This window comes from Microcebus murinus, chromosome 2 (assembly GCF_040939455.1).
Source record: "Microcebus murinus isolate Inina chromosome 2, M.murinus_Inina_mat1.0, whole genome shotgun sequence".
Classification (NCBI taxonomy): domain Eukaryota; kingdom Metazoa; phylum Chordata; class Mammalia; order Primates; family Cheirogaleidae; genus Microcebus; species Microcebus murinus.
The window spans coordinates 17,112,279-17,131,829 of NC_134105.1; the positions used below are offsets into that span (position 1 = coordinate 17,112,279).

Genomic DNA, 19,551 nt, shown 5'->3' on the forward strand with positions numbered 1-19,551 from the left:
CATAATGGGGAGATAGACAAATTGAAGCATTGTCATTCTGGGACCGGCTTAATTATTAATTCTGTAGACATCTAAAAGGAAGTGGCAAGAGCAATGATCTCCAAGACACTGAGATTACACTGTGCAGTGTAAGATAGCCACGGATCTGACGCCCTTCTTGAGACAGAATAGAAAGGCTCTGTTAGACGGCACCCCGCTTAAAAGCTGATCCATTTAAAGCACAGGAGCTATCATGCAGCGTGACTTCCATTAGGCACCCCTAGAGGTCTGTCTTCTCTGGCTCCAATAAACTCCCAGCAACCTCAGCTCAAGATTCCACTTGTGGTTAGGAAGATAATTTATACCAACTTGTTTTTTCTTTTTTTTTTTTTTAATTTTTAATTATTATTGTTTTTTTAGAGACAGGGTACTGCTCTATTGCCCAGGCTGGCGTGCAGTGGCACAATCATAGCTCACTGCAACCTCGAACTCCTGGGCTCAGCCTCCTGAGTAGCTGGGACTACAGGACTGAGCCACTGAGTTGCTTTTGCGCCTGTTCTTCCTTTTTCTTGTCCAGCCTCTTCCCAGATAGCTTGACCCCATGCATGCCCCCAACTTTGTAAAATCAGCTGAATTTCTCAGGATACATAAAATGAGAGTTTACCTTTTACATGAAGCAGGGAAATGCTCCTGGTAGATTTATCTGTGTACGTTTAAGGATGCTCAGTTCCAGTATATTAATAATAAGATTAACAAAGTAGGCGTGTGCTTAGTGAAACTCATATTTTCCTTTTGTAATGCATGCCTTTAACTGATATTGGCATGCAGGGTGCAACCAGCACACTTCATTTACGCAGAAATGGTCTCTGTTTCCTGTGTGAATTTTTTAGATAGCTGATGCTTGCTCATCACTGATGAAAATCCATCAAAAATGTATTTTCTTGTCTTATGAGACAACACTGAACATATTTAGACTTTTTAAAAAATCAGAACCATCACTAGGAACATCCACTTATGAAACATGCTATATAATCCGGCAAAGGTATACAGCTTTTGAGGGTTGTTGGCCCATTGTCTCAGCAGCTCAAGCTTTTTGTGTTCTTGTTTTATTTAAGAATTTAAGAATTTTAGGCCAGGTGTGGTGGCTCACACCTGTAATCCTAGCACTCTGGGAGGCCGAGGCTGGGGAGGATGACTTGAGCTAAGAAGTTCGAGACCAACTTGAGCAAGAGCGAGACCTGGTCTCTACCAAAAATAGAAAAATTAGCCGGGCATGGTGGCACATGCCTGTAGTCCCAGCTACTTGGGAGGCTGAGGCAGGACGATTGCTTGAGCCCAGGAGTTTGAGGTTGCTGTGAGCTAGGCTGATGCCATGGCACTCTAGCCAGGGTAACAGAGCAAGACTCTGTCTCAAAAAAAAATAAATAAAAAATATTTATTTATTTTTAGTTTCAGAAGTCTATAATTCTTAAAAGAGAATTTCACAGAGAAGCCAACCAAGGCCCAGAGAGAGTAAAGTGATATGTCATACAACTCATTAATGTCTGCTATGCCATTTTGTCTCTTACTTGGCATCTACCCCCTGCTTAGGGACACAATAATCATGTCTAACCAATAAAAGATGTTTGCTTGTAGAATAAAAGTAAACAGTTCTGAACAGAATGCATGTTTTCACCTGGCATATAAGTAAGACTGGCTAATTAGTAACTCCCCAAGATGGCTTGCTGACCCATCTTATTGCAGGGGCGGAAACATAATTCACTCCTTTGTTTAAAGATCTCCAGGGGCCCCCCAGCTTGCATAATGGCCTGTTCCTAGCTACATTCTTCCCTTGACCCCTGCTGCTCTCCCCTCAGTCTGTCCATATCAGCCACACTGGTCTCATTGCCAGTCCATAAACACACAAAGCATGCTTCTGCCTCAGGGCCTTTGCACTTGCTGTCCTACTTCCATGGGATGCTCTTCCCCCAAGTAAATGCACGGCATGTCTCCCTCCTCTTCATTAGAGTCTCTGCTTAAAGGCTGCCTTCTCAGATAAGTCTTCCCTGAGCAGCCCTCTACAGGAACACCCTACCCCACACTGACTGTTCCCCTAACCTGCTTTGTCTTCATAGCACCTGTCCCCATCTGACATAGGATACATTTATATGTCTATTTATTGTCAACACCCTCCGCCACTAAAATGTCGGTCCCCTGTCATCAGGAAATTCGTTCACTGCTGTGTCCTTGGTGCCTGGTTCATAGTAGATACTGAATAATATTTGTTGAATATGGGTGTCCTCAGAGAATGAAAGATGGGCTTCTGGGTGTAAGGGTTTCCCGGGCCTTCTGAACAAACTTGAGTGCAGTCACCAGCCCTGGCTTAAGAGGCTGCCAGGATGTTGCTACTCACCCTACTTAGGGCCTCAGGGAACTACCTGAGGAAGTGGAAGTGCCACGTCGACAGCAGGTGACCTCTAAAAGCCTTTCCAATTCTGAAATTATGTGAGTCTATGATTTTTTAAAACCAAGGTTTGAGCTCCTTACATTATTCTGCTGGAGCTGAGGGGGTGTGGTTCATGGGGAAGGGGAAGGGCACATGACATCGCCCACAGGGCAGGGTGCTCTCTGGACCCGGGCGCTGTGTGGTGAGCACTGGGGAAGGAAGAGCAATTTCACACTGACCTGTCAGGAAACCGGACACCAGGCTAAACACCAGACACAAGGCATTAGACGCCACGGCCATCCTGAGTGCCTCAGAATACAGCACCTGGTAGCCAGTCCTAGAAATGACAAAGCAGAGGTGGTCAGTTGGCATCGAGCTGCAGAGTCATCCTGGACAAAAGAACTGTTGGTGTCAGTAGTGCTGCTGCCAGGAAGGGCCGTGAGGAGACCATCTCCCCGGCCGATATGTTCCCTGTCATTTTCCCCAAAAGCCACACAGATGTGGTAGGGGCAGGGAAAGGGGACTCCCAGATCCCCATGGATACGGAACTCGACAAGGAGTTAGAAAAGCCAGCTCTGTCGCTTACTGGCTGCACAACCCTGGGCAAGTCCCTTAGCCTCTCAGGGCCCCTAGTTTCCTCCTCAGGCAAGTAAAGGTAAAGCTCAGTTTCTCTCAGGGCAAGGTGGGTTACAGCTTGGTCTCAGGCCCATCTCCCCTGCCCACCCCCCCTGAGCCCTGCCAGCCCCTTCACTGCAGCCCCACGGACTGTTGCATCAAGACAGTTTTTAAGCCTTTCTTGGTTTTTGTCTCAACTGGTGGGCAGCTGATGTTTCCATTTTAAAGACAAAGCAAAGCTCAGAGCCTGCAGCTTTGTGGGGAGGACCCTGCCTTCTATGTGACCTTGGTGATTATTTCCCCTCTCTTCACTGATACCTCATTATAAAGTGAGGGAAATAATGACAGTGCCTACACCTCATAGGATCTGGGGACAGTAAAGAGAGTTAAGAAGTGTGACCATTCTGCTGCTCATATAGTGAGTACAGGTGTCAACGGTTACCCGCCCACTGTTCATGCAGTCATCCTGCCCCTCCCAGGGACCAGCTCCAGGCCTGTATCTTTGCCATCTTTGTGTATCTTAAAAAGTGTATCTCTTAAACACTGCCAAACACAACTCAGGTTATCAGAGCTCAGGGAAATGTTTGTTGAATGAATGAAAAATTGAGCCAACTGCCCAATTCATTGATGAAATAATAAGTGATTTTTAGAAGATAGCACAAGGGACATCTGCATGACCTTGCAAAGATTTTTAAACAGGACATAAAAGAAACAAAGAGAAAGGGAACAACAATGAATTGGACTATATTAAAATTAAGAACTTTGGTTTAGCAAAAGACACCATTAAGAAAGTGAAAGGTAACCCACCAAATGGGAGAAGATATTTATAATACATATATCGGACAAAGGATATACATATACAGAATATACAAAGAATTTCTACAAATCAATAAGAAAAAGACAGAACACCACAAAAGAAAATGGGCAAAAAAACCTTGCATAGACATTTCATAAGAAAAGATATTCAAATGTCCAAAAAGCATATGACAAATGCTCCATTTCATTAGTCGTTGGGGAAATCAAAATTAAAACAATACATCTGATGGCTAAGTGGCTAATCAAAAAGAAGGAAAACACCAATTATTGGAGAGTATACGGAGTAAGGGGAGCTCTTGTGCGCTACTGGTGATTAAACTCGCTCAGCTACTATGCAAAACTGTACAGCAATATCCGCTAAAGCTGAATACTGTATGCTACAGCAATTTCCACTTCTAGGCATATAATCAACAGACGTGCATTCCTATGTTCCAAAAAATAAAAAAAAGTGCTAGAATGATCATAGGAGCAATACTAGAATATTCATAATATTCCAAACTGGAAATTATCAAATATTCATCAATAATGAATAAATACATTAAGCTGTATTCACACACAATGGAACTCTTGTTCTGTCTTTTCTTAGATTCTGTGTTTGTCTATCTGGCATTCATTTATCTCAGGGCCAAACTAATGACCCAAGCTGTACCATAGAAATTAGCAAATGCTACGTATCAAGGCTTTGTTCTCCTGGAGAGCTGGTTGTTAATCCTTTACCAGCACACCACTGATTGACTTTTTTTTTCTTTTTGGCTATAAGCCAGTGATTCTCAAACTCAAGCTTGCATGAGAATCACCTGGAGGGCCTGTTAAAACAGACTGCCAGGATTTCTAACTGAGTAGGTCTTGGGTGGGGATGGGGGTAGGACTTGGATTTCTAATAACAAGCTCCTCGGTGATGCCGGTGCTGTTGAGAACCACAGAACCACAGAACTGGGGACCTAGAAGGGTGGGTGGTGCACAGGTTAGAGGATGGCAGCCCACAAGTAGAATTTGGCCCATACAGTGTTCCTAAAAATTTTGAATTTTTTGCCAGTACTTGGGAGAGTACATGCAAAACTCTGATTTTCTAGCTTCTCTTGAAAAGCCATTAGATCTGGTGACACTGAGCCTGGGTCCCCACAGAGTGATGATGGCCTAGAGCTGAAGAGAAACTGGTGCCTGGTTTCTACAGGCATCCGAGTTTGGGACCCTGCTAGATCAACTCTCCCTTTAAAGAGGGAGGGGTTCTGAGGCCAAAAGAGAGGGAAGGAATGGCCCGGAGTTGCCCAGCTATTAAAACAGTGGCCGACACATCACCAGAACCTGTTAACGTAGGTAGGAAAGTGACTATGAGCAAAAATAAAGTACGAAACGGGCCGTGAAAACAAACGAGATACTGAGTTAAAAAACACACTACAAGATCAGGTGTCACAAGATGTTCGCATAAGAAAAGTGAGACATGACAAAGAAAAATATGAAAGCAAACAATGTAAACAAACGAGATGCCGAGGAAAAGAACATACTGGAACAAGAACAAGATGAGGGTGGCTGCAAGTGTCACAAAATGTGACTCTCCAGTTTTCCCCCTCATCCCCTCCCCAGCAAGCTTTAGACATCACAACACGTCCAGGCCTAACCATAGAAGGTAAAAACTGCCCCACCCGACGACAGGAAGGAGACAACATCCCCATTGGTCAAGAAAGAAAAAAGGAGATGAGACAGTGTCAGGCAGAAAGGCTAGACAAGAAAAAAAGGGATGACACAGAGACCCCAGTGCCAGTCCCCTGGGACATGTGCCCACTCTTAACCCCTTTAAGAGTGAACTTTCACTTTAATAAACTTTACTGTTTGCACTTCAAAATCGTCTCTTGCTTTCAGTCTTCCATTGTGAGCAGACAAGAACTGAGGTGTTGAGGTCAATACCCGGTAACAAACCCATTATTGAGGTGCCCTGCTTCACACAAATTACCCCCCAGCCCCAAATAGAATCCTCCTCACCCCAAGCAGCTCAAGGAAGGAGGTCTTACCCACAGATATGATTCCTATAATTTGGAGCTGTGGTTGTCTCTGTCGCTGGAGCCATAAAGGGGCTGGAAGGGACCCCAGGTACTGGAAGGGGCCCCAGCCCTTCCACGATTTCTCTGCGATGCCTCCAAACAACCACCTCCTCATTACCCCCTTCAGCCATTGTAATAGCCAGATTCCAGCCGAGTGACCTTGGGCAGATAACTTCCCCAGATATCATTTCTTAGGGTTTGATGATGCCTCACAAGGTAATGTGAGGATTAAATGAGATGGCACATGTAATGTTTTTAGCACAATCCCCAGCACTTAGAAGGCAGTCAATAAACAGTAGTGAGGCCGGGCGCTGTGGCTCACGCCTGTAATCCTAGCTCTTGGGAGGCCGAGGCGGGCGGATTGCTCAAGGTCAGGAGTTCAAAACCAGCCTGAGCAAGAGCGAGACCCCGTCTCTACTATAAATAGAAAGAAATTAATTGGTCAACTGATATATATATATAAAAATTAGCCGGGCATGGTGGCGCATGCCTGTAGTCCCAGCTACTCGGGAGGCTGAGGCAGAAGGATCACTGGAGCCCAGGAGTTTGAGGTTGCTGTGAGCTAGGCTGACGCCACGGCACTCACTCTAGCCTGGACAACAAAGCGAGACTCTGTCTCAAAAAAAATAAAAAATAAAAAAAAAATAAACAGTAGTGATGATTATCAGTAATATTATTATCCTCACAGTATCAGTTCTCTGTCCTTGTATTGTGTGCAATTCATTCTTTCATTTTATGTAATCTATGTCCGTAAATACACAACCTCTAGGAGGTAATGGCTAGGGCTCTTGTGTGTCAAACTGCTCATTGCTGTTCACTATCTGGGGGACACAGAACCTAACTCTGGTCTAGAGGCCACATCCCCACCTTCCAGTGAGACTTCGGCTACAGGGCCCCTGCCCTCCCTGGGCCTCAGGGACGGGCTATGCTTAGCATTTTCCTGCAGTAACTTATTAAGTCCTCCTACTACACAGTGCTAGCCTCTTAACCACAAGTACCCTCCCAATCACCCTGTGAGGGGAGTTACTATTGTCACCTCCACTTGCAATTGGGCGACCATGGCTGAGAAAGGTTCGGTAGCATGCCCCGTTTCAAGACCAGCCTGACTCAAGAGTACAAGGTCATTACCATGACCTAAGCCACAGGCTCCCTGGCTTGGGCTTAATTGACCAGTTCTGTCTGCATTTGTGAGGTCTCAGGCCTACGTGCCTTGCCCTGCACCTAGGCTGCCCCTTTTGGAAAGAAGAGGTGCCTGGAGAGAAGATGATTCCACACAAGGTAGGGGCTGGGCAGAATTTCCGAATAAAACAGCCAACAGATCATCGCTGAGGCCTACTGAGTGCCTGGTCTAAATGCTTGTACGTACTCCAGCTAAGGGCTCTGGGCACATAGAAATGTGCCTCAGTTGGAAAGGGGTGTGTAGGGAGTAAGCCAAGTGACCCACATGGAATTCTTGGTCCAGCTGATCTGAAGCGTCAATAACACAATATAGGTGATTCCTCCAAGCAGACCCGGCAAGCTGAATGTGTAGTACACGCCACAGGTATCATGAACCCCCAGCACTTGGTTAAAACACACCTGGGGACAAACATCATTATAAGAAGATTTGTAGGTGAGACCATATTCCCTACCCACCCTTTTCACACACCCTTGGCATCCAGGGCCACCAAAGGGGAATGGACACCGAGGCTTGCGTAAAGAAGCACTTCTCAGACTTGAATGTGCTCTCGCATCACCCAGGAGGGGTTGGATTTAGCAGGTGTGGAGCGGGGCCTAAGATTCTGCATTTCCAACAAGGCCCCAGGCGATGCCAACGCTGCTGGTCTACAGGCCACGCTTAGAGTAGCGAGGGTCTAGCACAGGCACTATCCACGTTTTGGACTGAGAATGCTTTGTGTGGGAGGCTGACCTGTGCACTGTAGGATGTTTAGCAGCTTCCCTGGCCTCTAACCACTAGATGCTAGTAGCAGCTCCCACCCAGTGTTTCAGCCAAGAATGTCTCCAGACATTGTCAAATCTCCCCTTGGGGCAATTGAGACCTGGTGGTTTAGTCCAAATTTAAGTGCAGTCCCAAAGAGAGCGTGACTGCTGGGAAGAAAAGCATCTGACCACACCTCAGATTCCCATCAGGGCTCCTTCAACCTCATCACTCAGCCTCCCAGATAGCCAGGAGCCAACAGATTGGGATACAAAGGCAAATTTGATCAGGCTAGTTCCCTCCTTAGCATCCCAGTTGTCTTCAGAATGAAAATCCAGACTCCTCCACTGGCCCAGGAGGTATGCCTGTGCACCTCCCTTCTCCCAAGGCTCTGGTTCCACCACCTCCCCGGTGTGAACCCTGCACGTCTTTCTGTTCCTTGGTTGGGCCACATGCTCCTCACACCACTGAAGAAGCGGCCCCACTGAGTAAGAATAAAGCAGATATTCAGGAAAAGCAAAAAAGGAAGTAAAGCAGGGACTTTTTGGGCTCCACACAACACTCTAGTCCCTGGTGCCAGCCTTCCCTGGGTTCGTTGTCCTTAGGTTCTGTGACTCCCTGATAGCCTTATAACAAATTCCCCCTTCTGCGTGAGCAAACTTGAGTGGGGTCTGTTACTTGCTCCCAGCATCCTAACAAATGCACCATCCAACCAGGTTGGGTCCCTTGCCCGGGCTTTGAAGCTAACATAAGAAAGTGCCAACACCTGCCTGGTGCTGCCCGTGGTATCACATAATGGCCCACCGGGGCCCCAGGTCCTGCTGGTCTAAGCCAAGGCACAGAGTACTTACTAGTTGTCCAGTTTCTTACCGGCAGGCACTCTGCTCCCGCGCTGGAGATGAGCCCAGCCACAAAGCCCAGCACCATAGCGAGCCAGGGAGAAGAGATCAGGTGACACGAGGCACCCACCGCTACGCCTCCTGCCAGCACCGCATTGTGGATATGAGTCTGCAAGGAAATAGCTCGTGGGAGAATGCAGTGAGTCCCAGAGAGGACAGCATCTTGCCGAAAGTTACTGCACCCGCTGAGAGCAAGGCAGCTCTGGAATGTCCTCAATGCTTCGCCAATCCCGAAACCACCCCTCCCCTCTGGTGGGGGTTACGTGAGCTTCATCAATGGGCTGACTCGCTCCCGCCTCTCAGGCTTGGGGTGCAGTCACCCTGATGGGGAAGCGTTCAGGGAATCAGCTGGAAAGTGCAGGTACTCGGCATCCTAGCCACCCTCACACTCAGTAGCCATGTGTCCTTGGGCACTGGGAAGAAGGAGATTTTGACTCTACCTACTTCCCAAGGCCACAGTAAGGATTAAGTGAGTTACCACATACAAAACTTTTAGCCCAGTGGCTGGCACAGAACATGAACAAATTCCCAATAAACATAAGTTATTATTATTGTTTTTATTATTATTATTGGCTCCTTGGTACCTATGTCACCCTGTGTGACCCAGTTCCAATAAGCTGGGCCTTGTTCCTGGGTCATGTCTCCGATGCCCTGGAATGGGAGCCTTCCCTCGCTCTTATCTGACACCCTTGCCTCCAACCAGGCCTTGGATCTCTGGGCCCTGGGCCCAGCTCCTGGGCTTCTCTGACCTGATGCCCACTCCTGCCTCACTGGGTGTCCCCACCTTGTCTGCTCCTAGACTTCCTGCCACCAGGGAGCTCACCTGTGGGGACACTTGCCTTCCCTTAGTGCTGGAATTACACTGAACCTGCTGTGTGTGGCCACATTCTCTCCACTCCAGGTCCCCTGTCCAGACTTTCCCCAGCACCTCTGGCTGCCTGACCTGTGGCCCAATCGTCACGGAACTTGCTCTGTGTTTGGGTCTCTCTTCTCACCCAGCTCTCCCCACAAAACTCACACACAGCATCACCCCACTATATATATATATTCCCAATATCCCTGTCCCCTGCTATATTAATGATAGCGACTGGCTGGGTGCAGTGGCTCACACCTGTAATCCCAGCACTTTAGGAAGCTAAGGGGAGAGGACTGCTTGAAGACAGAAGTTTGAGAGCAGCCTGGGCAACATAGGGAGACCTCATCTCTACTGAAAAGAATTAGCTGGGTGTGGTGGTGCATGCTTGTAACTTCAGCTACTCAGGAGACTGAGGCAGGAGGATTGCTTGAACCCAGGAATTTGAGGCTGCAGTGAGCTGTGATCATGCCACTACACTCCAGCCTGGGCAGCAGAGTGAGACCCTGTCTCTAAAAACAAAACAAATAATAGCAGCTAATGTTTGCCCAGAACTTACTCCTCATTAAGATTTTACATGCATTGTCGCTGAATTCCCACTTTACTGATAAGGCAGTCGAGGCTCAAAAAGTCCAAGTGGCCTTAACCCAGGTCACATGACTAACGCAACACACTTCTTTACCTCTTTTTTTTTTTTTTTCCAGACAGAGTCTCACTTTGTTGCCCAGGCTAGAGTGAGTGCCGTGGCATCAGCCTACCTCACAGCAACCTCAAACTCCTGGGCTCAAGCAATCCTTCTGCCTCAGCCTCCCAAGTAGCTGAGACTACAGGCATGTGCCACCATGCCCGGCTAATTTTTTCTATATGTATTAGTTGGCCAAATTTCTTTCTATTTTTAGTAGAGACGGGGTCTTGCTCTTGCTCAGGCTGGTTTCAAACTCCTGACCTCGAGCAGTCCGCCCGCCTTGGCCTCCCAGAGTGCTAGGATTACAGGTGTGAGCCACTGCGCCCGGCCACTTCTTTACTTCTGATTCTGATAATTCCATCCTTGAAATATCTTGGGGAATAGACTATTCTAACCTATTGCTGCCGACTCTTGCTCACGAGAGAGCTTCAGGAACTAGCACAAACGAGGTTCAAACTTAGGTCTGTTTGATGTCCACACCGATGGACCTAATCACTCTCTGCAGGGAGCCTCTCTGCAGGGAGCCTTTGATCGTTTCAGTCTGCTGAGTCCCAGAGCCCATTCTGGCCACGCAGCATTCTTCCTAATTCCCCATGACATTGCAGATGAGGCCTTGTCACCATGACCCAGCATGCCCTTTCCCAACATAGGGGGCTGCCACTGGAGTGGGAGAGGGGTGCGGACACGTGTTACCCAAGTGCTGTCCAAGGGACAGCCCCCTTCTCACCATGTTGATCTTCCCTTGGGGGTGAGCCCAGGCAGACACTGAGGTGGCTGTCACCGTGCTGACCGCCAGGGCGTAGTAGGTGTTGAATACGGCATTCTTCCTTTCATTTGGATCGTTCAGCAGAGCACAGTTGAAACTTGGCCAGTATGTCCACAAGAAGAGGGTGCCTGGGGGCCAGAGAGGGACATTGGCCAGGACCACACTCCTCCTCCAAAGGCCTGACCTCAAGGGGCTTCAGATGAGGAGACTCCTAGAGCTATCGCGTCTCCACTCTGTCACTTTCTAGCTATCGTCAGCTACATGGGCGAGTCACGTCTCCTCTCCAAATTCTTAAGTTGGCAGAGACCAGCTAAGATACTTTACAGGCAGGGAAACTAAGGCCCAGAGAGATGACATCTAATACAAACTGCAGACCCCCTGAACCCAGTTTGGGATGGCCAAATGCTTATTTAAAAAAAAAATTAATGTGCTGCTTTAATTTGGCTCTACAGTCTGATGATACTCCTTTGCCTGCTATCAAGCTGGCTGCCTGATTTCCCCTAGGCCCCTCCTGCAGTCTAAGTTCATCATTTTCACCACAGCTTTTCAAACTGCAACTTTGTTACTATTCCCACCCTAGTGCCTTTCTCCACTCCCAGGCCCTATCTCTTCACCTGCCCAATTCCCTCCTCTCAGTTGAAGAAAACAGGATTGGACAAATTTATTTAAACTCAAGCATAGCGAGTCTTTTCTCTCTATTGAATATTAACGAAGAGAGGTCCCTGGAAAGGAATGCTTAATTCGAAGGTATGAATTTAACAAACACTACTAGAAGAAATGAGTCATCATGACAGACACCCGGGGTAAGTTGGCAAAGGAGAGAGATTTTTCAGCTGAGCCTTTTCTGAGCCTTTCTGCTTAGCCCAAGTATGAGACCACCCACGCCACCTCGTCCTTACCCAGCATGGCAAACAAACTGGGGCTTGTTGCCGTCCGATCTTTCTCCTGAATTCCACTGGGCAGGCCCCTTGAGAGGCAATAGGCCACAGTCAGCCCGAAATAGGCCGAAAACACGTAGATGTGCATCATGTTTGAGTGATCGTCTATCTGCAACAAAACCCAGCAGGAGCAATGAGTGTCAGCATCCTCTGCCCACAGGCAAACCCTCATGTTTCGTGGAGAAAGTTCGAAGCTTCACGTAGGAGGTGTGACTTGAAGCCATGAGACTGGTGTTCAGACCTTACGCAGCCCAGCCCATCCAGCCTTCTTCCTTCAGAGGAGCCCATGAGTAGCTGTGTTTTATCCCAGGAAGGTACTGGCTGGCCTTTGGCAGTAGCTCTTACATGCTTTGGGCTGAGATCACTTAGTTGGGGCAAAAAGCCGCAGGAACACACAGCCCACTGCTTCCTACTTCTCCGTGGAATTTCAGCTCTGCATGGAATGACAGGTGATGTGAACTTGCAACATGACGCAAGCAGCCAGACTTCAATATAATATAATATTGAACTAAAATCTTTAGTAAATTCTAGATAGTTGCTAATTTTCCTTCATGAACATCAAATTTAGTAATCCTTAATAATTTATTTAGCGGGCTGCCTGTAAATGCTATCAGCAGTGCCTTCCAAAAATATCCAGAATCGACAGAATTGGTACCACCACTCCCCACAGACTCCACCTTGATTTAAGCCGCCATCACTGCTACCCCAAATCACCACAATAATCTCCTAGCTGGGTGCCCCGTTCCCGCCCTTGTCTTCCTACTGACTATTCTCACGAAGCAGCTCGAGTGGCCATGTTAAAATGTAAGTCAGATCATGTCATTGCTCTGCTCAGAATCCTCCAGTGGCTCCCATCTCACTGAAAGTCAAAGTCTGCATACTTGCTATCCAGCGGTCCCCAACCTTTTTGGCATCAGGGGCTGGTTTCATGGAAGACAATTTTTCCTCGGACAGGTTGGGGTGGGAGGTAGAGCTCAGGTGGTGACTGGAGCGATGGAGCAGCTGGGAGTATGCTCACCCGCCACTCACCTCCTGCTGTGTCTCCCAGCCCTCACTGTTCCTAAGTTTCATGGAAGACAATTTGTCCACAGATGGGAGGAGGAACTGCGGAGCTCTGTGGCCCGGTCCCTAACAGGCCACAGACCGGTACCAGTCCATGGCCTGGGTATTGGGGACCACAGACCTACCAGGCCCTCCAGGACTGCTCTCTCCCTGACCTCTCTGAGGTCACCTCCTAGTCCAGGTGTTCCCTCCTAAGGTCATTCAGCTGCCTGGAATGCTCTTACGCCCAGCAGGGGCATAAGGAGGGCAGAGTGGAGGGGGTGGTCCACCCTGGGTGCAAGCAATAAGGAGTGTTCTCTGTAGAGGATTTCAAACAATTCTAAAGCCAATTAAATGCCTGTCTGCTTTTAATTAGTGCCATGTGTCAACAGTTCTTAACAGCATTGGTGATAAAAACTCATCTTGGCAGGTGCAGACCCCTCCTGCCACCCTGCCATTAGTTTGCCACGCCGCTCAGGTACCCACGTGGCTTGTGCACGCGCTTCCTTCAGGTCTGAGCTCAGAAATCACTCGGTGAAGCCTTCCCTGGCCACCCTATCTACGCTATCTGTGATAATATTTTATCCCCCCACCCGAGGCTTCACGTCTCCTTTCTCCATTTTATTTTTTCTCGGTGGTACTTATCACTATCTAACATGTTCTATTTTTTGCCTATTTTATTGTTTATTGGCAGTCTTTCCTTCTGAAATAGAAGTTCCATGACAGTTGTATTTTTCCACCACCACAGGAGTGCCTGGTACATGACAGGTACCAAATAATAAATATTTGTGAAATGAAAGAATGATGGTAATGAGCCCTGTGTCATATGCAAAGATGAAAGTCTATGCAGTTCTCTTATAAAAACCAAAAAGAGGGCTTGCACTGTTAATCTCTTCGAGCTCCACCAGGAGTTCAGGAACCACACCTGGAGAGGCTTGGAACGCCCATTTCTTGAGTTGCCTCGACTGAAATGGCTCTGGCCCCTGGCTCTGGTTCTCCCTGAGCTCTCCCATTGAACAAACCCAGCCTGAACTGAAGTTTTGAAGACAGTGAACTCTCAAAATCAGAGCTAAGCCTTCCCCTAGACCAGTTAAATTAGCAAGTTGAAACTGCAGAGAAGAGAGGAGATGGCATTGTATTAATGCAGTCTTTTAAAACAAACAACCCATTATAAAGACCATAATAAAGTAGGAAAAGGTTTATGATGCACTGTTCACAGTGAGTGTTCTATCTCTGAAATTTACCCTCTCTTGACAGCCATGTTTTTATTGTGTGAAGTATCTTCCATGCCAGCTGTAGCTGGTTGGATCAGAGTAGATAAATGACCCAGTGGACTGATCAGATTCTCTCCCCCTGGACCAAGGAATTGAGACTGGGAAAGTGTTATCTCCTGCAGGATCTGAGACATAGGAATGCAGAAATAAATGTGGGTGTGTGGGTAATTTTTCACTAACGAGAAATTGGATGTACAAAGAGGCACAAAGCCAATGGCTGGAGAGCATGGGCTACCTAAGGTCACAAAGTCTTCCCACATCCAGTTCCAGTGGCTTCCTGGGTCTGGCTGTACCTCCTGTCCTGGGTGGTCCTTGTACTAAATTCCCCTCATTCTGCCTAACAAAGCTCTAATGACATTTTCTTCCTGGGAACCAAGGAGTTGTAATTAATCCTCATATAAAGCAGAGAGAAAAAGCAGAAAATGAAAGTGTGCCTACATGAATCCATGAGCCCACAGTGATATAAATAAATAAACAGATGAATGATAAATGGAGCAGTGCAAGCTCTTCCTTGCAGAAGAATGCCAGCTCATGGATGTGGAAGGGAAGATGGAAACAGAAAACCAGTATTGGCAATCATTGTGGTACTGATTGGTCCAAGCAAGAACCTATGGATGCTAAAACTAGTGGATGAAAGTTTGATGAGAAAAAGGATTTTTATAGGAAATTATCTCCTCCCAAAATGTTTATTAATTATAAAGGGGAGAATAACTTTACAGTGGAAGATCCTGGCAGACACTATCTTAGCCAAGTGATCAAAGCTAACATGCCTAGGAATGGGACACAGGGACAGCATGTCTCCTGACACGGTGTACCAGGAAGGACACACATGACTTTTGTGGAATTCTTGCCAAGCATGCATACCCGCGTTTTTGAGGAAACAGTAGACAAGCCCACATTCTACAAAATAACTGGTTTGTAACTTCAAAGCATGTCAAAGTCATGAAAGATAAGGAAAGATGAAGAAACTGTTCCACATATGGATGGCGTTTAACACATTAACTGCCACGAGAGTTGTATTTAACTCACTTTGGTTTTGATCCCGGGACCACGTGAAGCATATATAAAATCTTACTTGTTGATGTCCTTATTGTTTTCAAACTCCTGACCTCAAGCAATCCGCCTGCCTTGGCCTCTCAGAGTGCTTGGATGTTACAATTAATTGTTACACCTTATTGTTACAATTAATATTGACAATTTAATTCTGAAAACGTGGATTAAGTGGACGTCAATACATTTTATTTTTCTATTTATGTTTATTTTTAAATTACACTCGAAGTTTTTATTCTATTTTTGTAATAAAATGCTGCAGCCACAAGGAAACATTTCTGGGTTGTTTTTTTTTGTGTGTGTGTGGCAGTCAACATGTTAAGAAGACATGAGAGCTAAATGCAAGGTGTGACCCCAGACCAGAAAAAAAATTTTTTTTCTTTATACTAGACAGGATGCTGTTGAGACAATTAGTAAAATTTGAGTAATCATGTTGTAGCAATGTTAATTTCTCAATTGTGTTAACTGAACAATGGTTATGTAAGAGAATGTCCCTATTTTTAGGAAATCTACACTGAAGTATTTAGGAGTTAAAGTAGTATATACAAATAAATGAACAGAATCAAAAATTAAAAAATAATAAGAACTTCCAATATTTCCTTTTAGACCATCATTCTTTTTTCCCCCCAAATAATCCCCAATTCTCTTGAAGAAGACGCCATCTCAGTCTCCCCTCCTTGCTCCTGGTCACCGTGGCTGTCAGCACCTGCCCTTCAGCCTTTCTCTCCATCACTCTTCCCGAGCATCGTCTCGGTCCACCCAGCTCCTCCTCTCTCAGCCCCTTGACCTCTCTCTTCTTATATCTTTCCCTCCATAACATTTCTGCCATCCATATCCTCTGTCAAACCTTAAACCTTGTCATGACCTATAACTGTGCTGCTTCCAGAAACTCAGTTGCAAGCATCCCACCAATAGCACCACCACCTCCCGTCTGTCTGGCTCACTTCTTTACATCTCCCCGGTTCAATAATTCCAATCAACTGAGCCCAATAGCAATGGCGGGGATGAAAATAACAGCCTGCCATGGCACCTACCCTGGGCCAGGCACTGTGCCACACACTTTATATATGTTAACTTGTTCAAGCCTCACACCAGCCCTACGAAGTGGGTATTATTGTTATTAATAATACTGTGTGGTGCTCTAGGGCTCCATCCTCAGACTCTACATCTCTGCTGATACCCAGCCCTAGGTGATCTCCTTGGGCCTCCTGGCTTTACCCACCATCTGTACCCTAACAACTCCCAAATTGACATCCCTGGCCCCACCTTTCCACTCAGCTTCAGACTTGTACGTTTCCATGCAGTGTCTCTACCGGGATGCTTCACACACGCCTGTAGCCCTCGCCTCAACCCTAACCCGACCACAGTCAACGCCGAACCCTGGCTCCTCCCTCCCAGATCTACTCCACCCCGCAATGCTCTCTGTCTCTCGAAACAGCATCATCATTCTCCCAGTTGCTCCAGATCAAAACCCTGGGGTCATCATGACCCTTCTCTGTGTCTCACACCCCACTGTGCAGTCCGTCAGCAAATCCTGCCCATTCTGCCCTCGGAATGTAGCCAGGATCCGCCTCCTCCCAGCTCCCCTACAGCTACTGTCCCAGTCCAAGGCCGGATTATTGCGAGAGGCGCCTCTTTCGTTTCACCTGCTTCCTCCCTTGCCCCTTCAGCAGCCAGAGTTCTCTTAAAATGCAAGTCAAACCATAGCTCTCCTCTGCCCCAAACGCCCCAGTGCTCCCTGTGTTTCTCAGAGTAAAATCCAAAGTCCTTACTCTGGGATATTGAGGCATAGTGAAGAGGCTTCATGCTTTTTTTTTTTTTTTTTTGTAAACATGCATCATCTCATGTAATTAATTCAATTACTCCCCCAAACCCTATGTTGTAGTACTGTTATCCTCATATTACAGAGGAAGAAACTGAAGCTCTAGGAGGTTAATTGCCCAGAGTCACATGGGGGTCTATGGCAGAGCTGGGATACACAGCCCAGACTTTGACTCCAAGTCCTGTGCTCTTTCTCCTAAACCAGGCTGGGACTCTGGGTTCTCCCATGGGCCCTGTCAGTATCTTTTTTTTTTTTTTTGAGACAGAGTCTCACTTTGTTGCCCAGGCTAGAGTGAGTGCCATGGCGTCAGCCTAGCTCACAGCAACCTCAAACTCCTGGGCTCAAGCAATCCTCCTGTCTCAGCCTCCCAAGTAGCTGGGACTACAGGCATGCGCCACCATGCCCGGCTAATTTTTTCTATATGTATTAGTTGGCCAATTCATTTGTTTCTATTTATAGTAGAGACGGGGGTCTCACTCTTGCTCAGGCTGGTTTCGAACTCCTGACCTTGAGCAATCCTCCCGCCTCGGCCTCCCAGAGTGCTAGGATTACAGGCGTGAGCCACCTCGCCCGGCCCCTGTCAGTATCTTGCTGTGTGATCTTGGGCAGTCCCTTCCCCTCTCTGGGCATCAGCTTTCTCCCGTGTGAGAGGGGGAGGTCAGTATCATCACTCAGGGTCAGGGTGATGGCAGAGGAGCTGGGAGAGCCATGTGGACTGGCCTCACTTTCACAGATGGCTTCAAACTTAGACTTGACCATCTCTCCCAGTGAGATCGCGTGTGCAGTTACTGACACACGCTGGTCTGAAAGAAGACACTGGCCATACAGCTCGCTGTGACCACTGCTGGTGGGGCCCTGGAAACTGATTCTCTTTTTATATAACACATAATTATCCTGTGAACAGCACAATCCTACAGGATCACATTGTGGAAGTTAAAGGCATTAGTTGACTGTATTTAAACATTTGGCACAAACCACACTTTTGTAACCCCCTTTCAGCCTGTATTTACATTTTTTAAACCCCAGAAGCCTCATCAAATGGAGGCAGGGCCCCCATCCACCCTCTCGCCCCTCTCCCCCAAGGCCCCTTCTCACCGCACCGCGACTCACATTGAGGAAGCGCCTGTTGACCATCCTCATGGTGCTGAAGGCTGTCACCTCCAGCGGCACCATCACCAACAGCTGCAACAAATTAGCCTTCCCCAGGATGGCTCCCAGCGAGATCAGCACCGACACGGCGCTCATGGTGGCCTTCTGGGCTCTGGTGGAGAGAAGGAGCCAGGGTGACTGAGCAGGAAAGATGCCGCTCATTCATTTATTCAACAAACACTGCTGGGCACCTACTCTCTGCCTGCCACTTTTCCAGGCCCAGAGGATGCAGGGAGGCTGATGCTGCAGTCCAGAGTTTCCTTTGTCTCTTCCCCATCAAGGTGTCCTCTGTGCTCTGAGAGATTGATCTGCACACACTGGTCGCCCTGAGGTTGCTCCCAGGTGAGGTAAGGAGGCGGGCTGTTCCCTGGACCCCTTTGTGGTATCTGACCCCTGGGATTCTGCCCACGGATTCTTCTCTTCTGCCGTCATCACTCACGGATGCTCGATAGAGGGCGCTCTTCACCCGCTGGCCCACCCATGCAGCCACCTCATCCTCAACCAGGGCCACTGTCTCCCCACTCCCCCTTGGGACAGTGGAAAGAGCCTGGGTTTGGAAGTAGGACAAGCCTGGCTTCCAGTACCGGCTTCGCCACTTGAGCAGCTATTTGATCTTACTGAGCCCATTTCTCTATCTGTAAAATAAGAATAATACTTATCCCCTGGTAGTACAGTGGGCATTGAAGGAATATTCTTCCTATAGGTGTATCTAGCACCAAAACTGGCACCAAGAACTAAGTGATGCATAGAGGTTGGCATTATTAACACTGTTACTGGGTCCTTTCTTCCCTTGACAAATGAGCTCAGTGTGGGGCTTCAGGAGGAGCAAACAACATCTGTCCTCAGGTGCTTATGATCTGGCTGGGCAGACAGGGCTTACACCACGAGCCTGTAGACTAAGAATATCTGTGATCTGTGATATCACAAGGCTGGAGGGGTTCACTGGAAGGACAGAGCAACGCTGACATCTTCAGGGAGGACTTCCTGGAGGAGGTGGCACTGAGCTGGAGAATCCATGGACATCCACTCTCCCCAGAGCACCTTGCTCTGAGTCTCTCTCCTCCCCCTGGGAGTTACGATGATAATGCTACCAACACAGCGACAATGATGATAACGATTTCTTGAGCATAATGCACAACAGGCTTATATCACTTCATTTAAATTTTGATCCTCTGAGAGACCCTCTGTAAAATGGTGCTAGGTTAGCCCCTCAGCACCCCATTTTACAGAAGAGGACACTGAGACTAGAAAATCTGAATTTTTAGAAACAACCACACAGCCA

General features: G+C 47.5%; 1 protein-coding gene across 3 annotated transcripts in view; it reads right to left on the bottom strand.

Annotated features, from left to right (window-relative positions):
* The window catches only part of LOC105863531 (RH-like protein), a 37,169-nt gene that overhangs the window by 5,265 nt on the left and 12,353 nt on the right, over positions 1-19,551 (bottom strand). For 2 of the 3 annotated variants that reach the window (XM_012750735.3, XM_012750734.3), the window contains exons 3-8: positions 18,231-18,381; positions 11,895-12,042; positions 10,957-11,123; positions 8,663-8,800; positions 7,319-7,452; positions 2,644-2,741 (exon numbers count right to left, since the gene is read on the bottom strand). In XM_012750735.3, coding sequence (XP_012606189.2) covers positions 2,644-2,741; positions 7,319-7,452; positions 8,663-8,800; positions 10,957-11,123; positions 11,895-12,042; positions 18,231-18,381 — 836 coding nt within the window. The remainder of the gene's footprint in view (positions 1-2,643; positions 2,742-7,318; positions 7,453-8,662; positions 8,801-10,956; positions 11,124-11,894; positions 12,043-18,230; positions 18,382-19,551) is intronic. The other variant, XM_075995284.1, reaches the window with a different exon arrangement.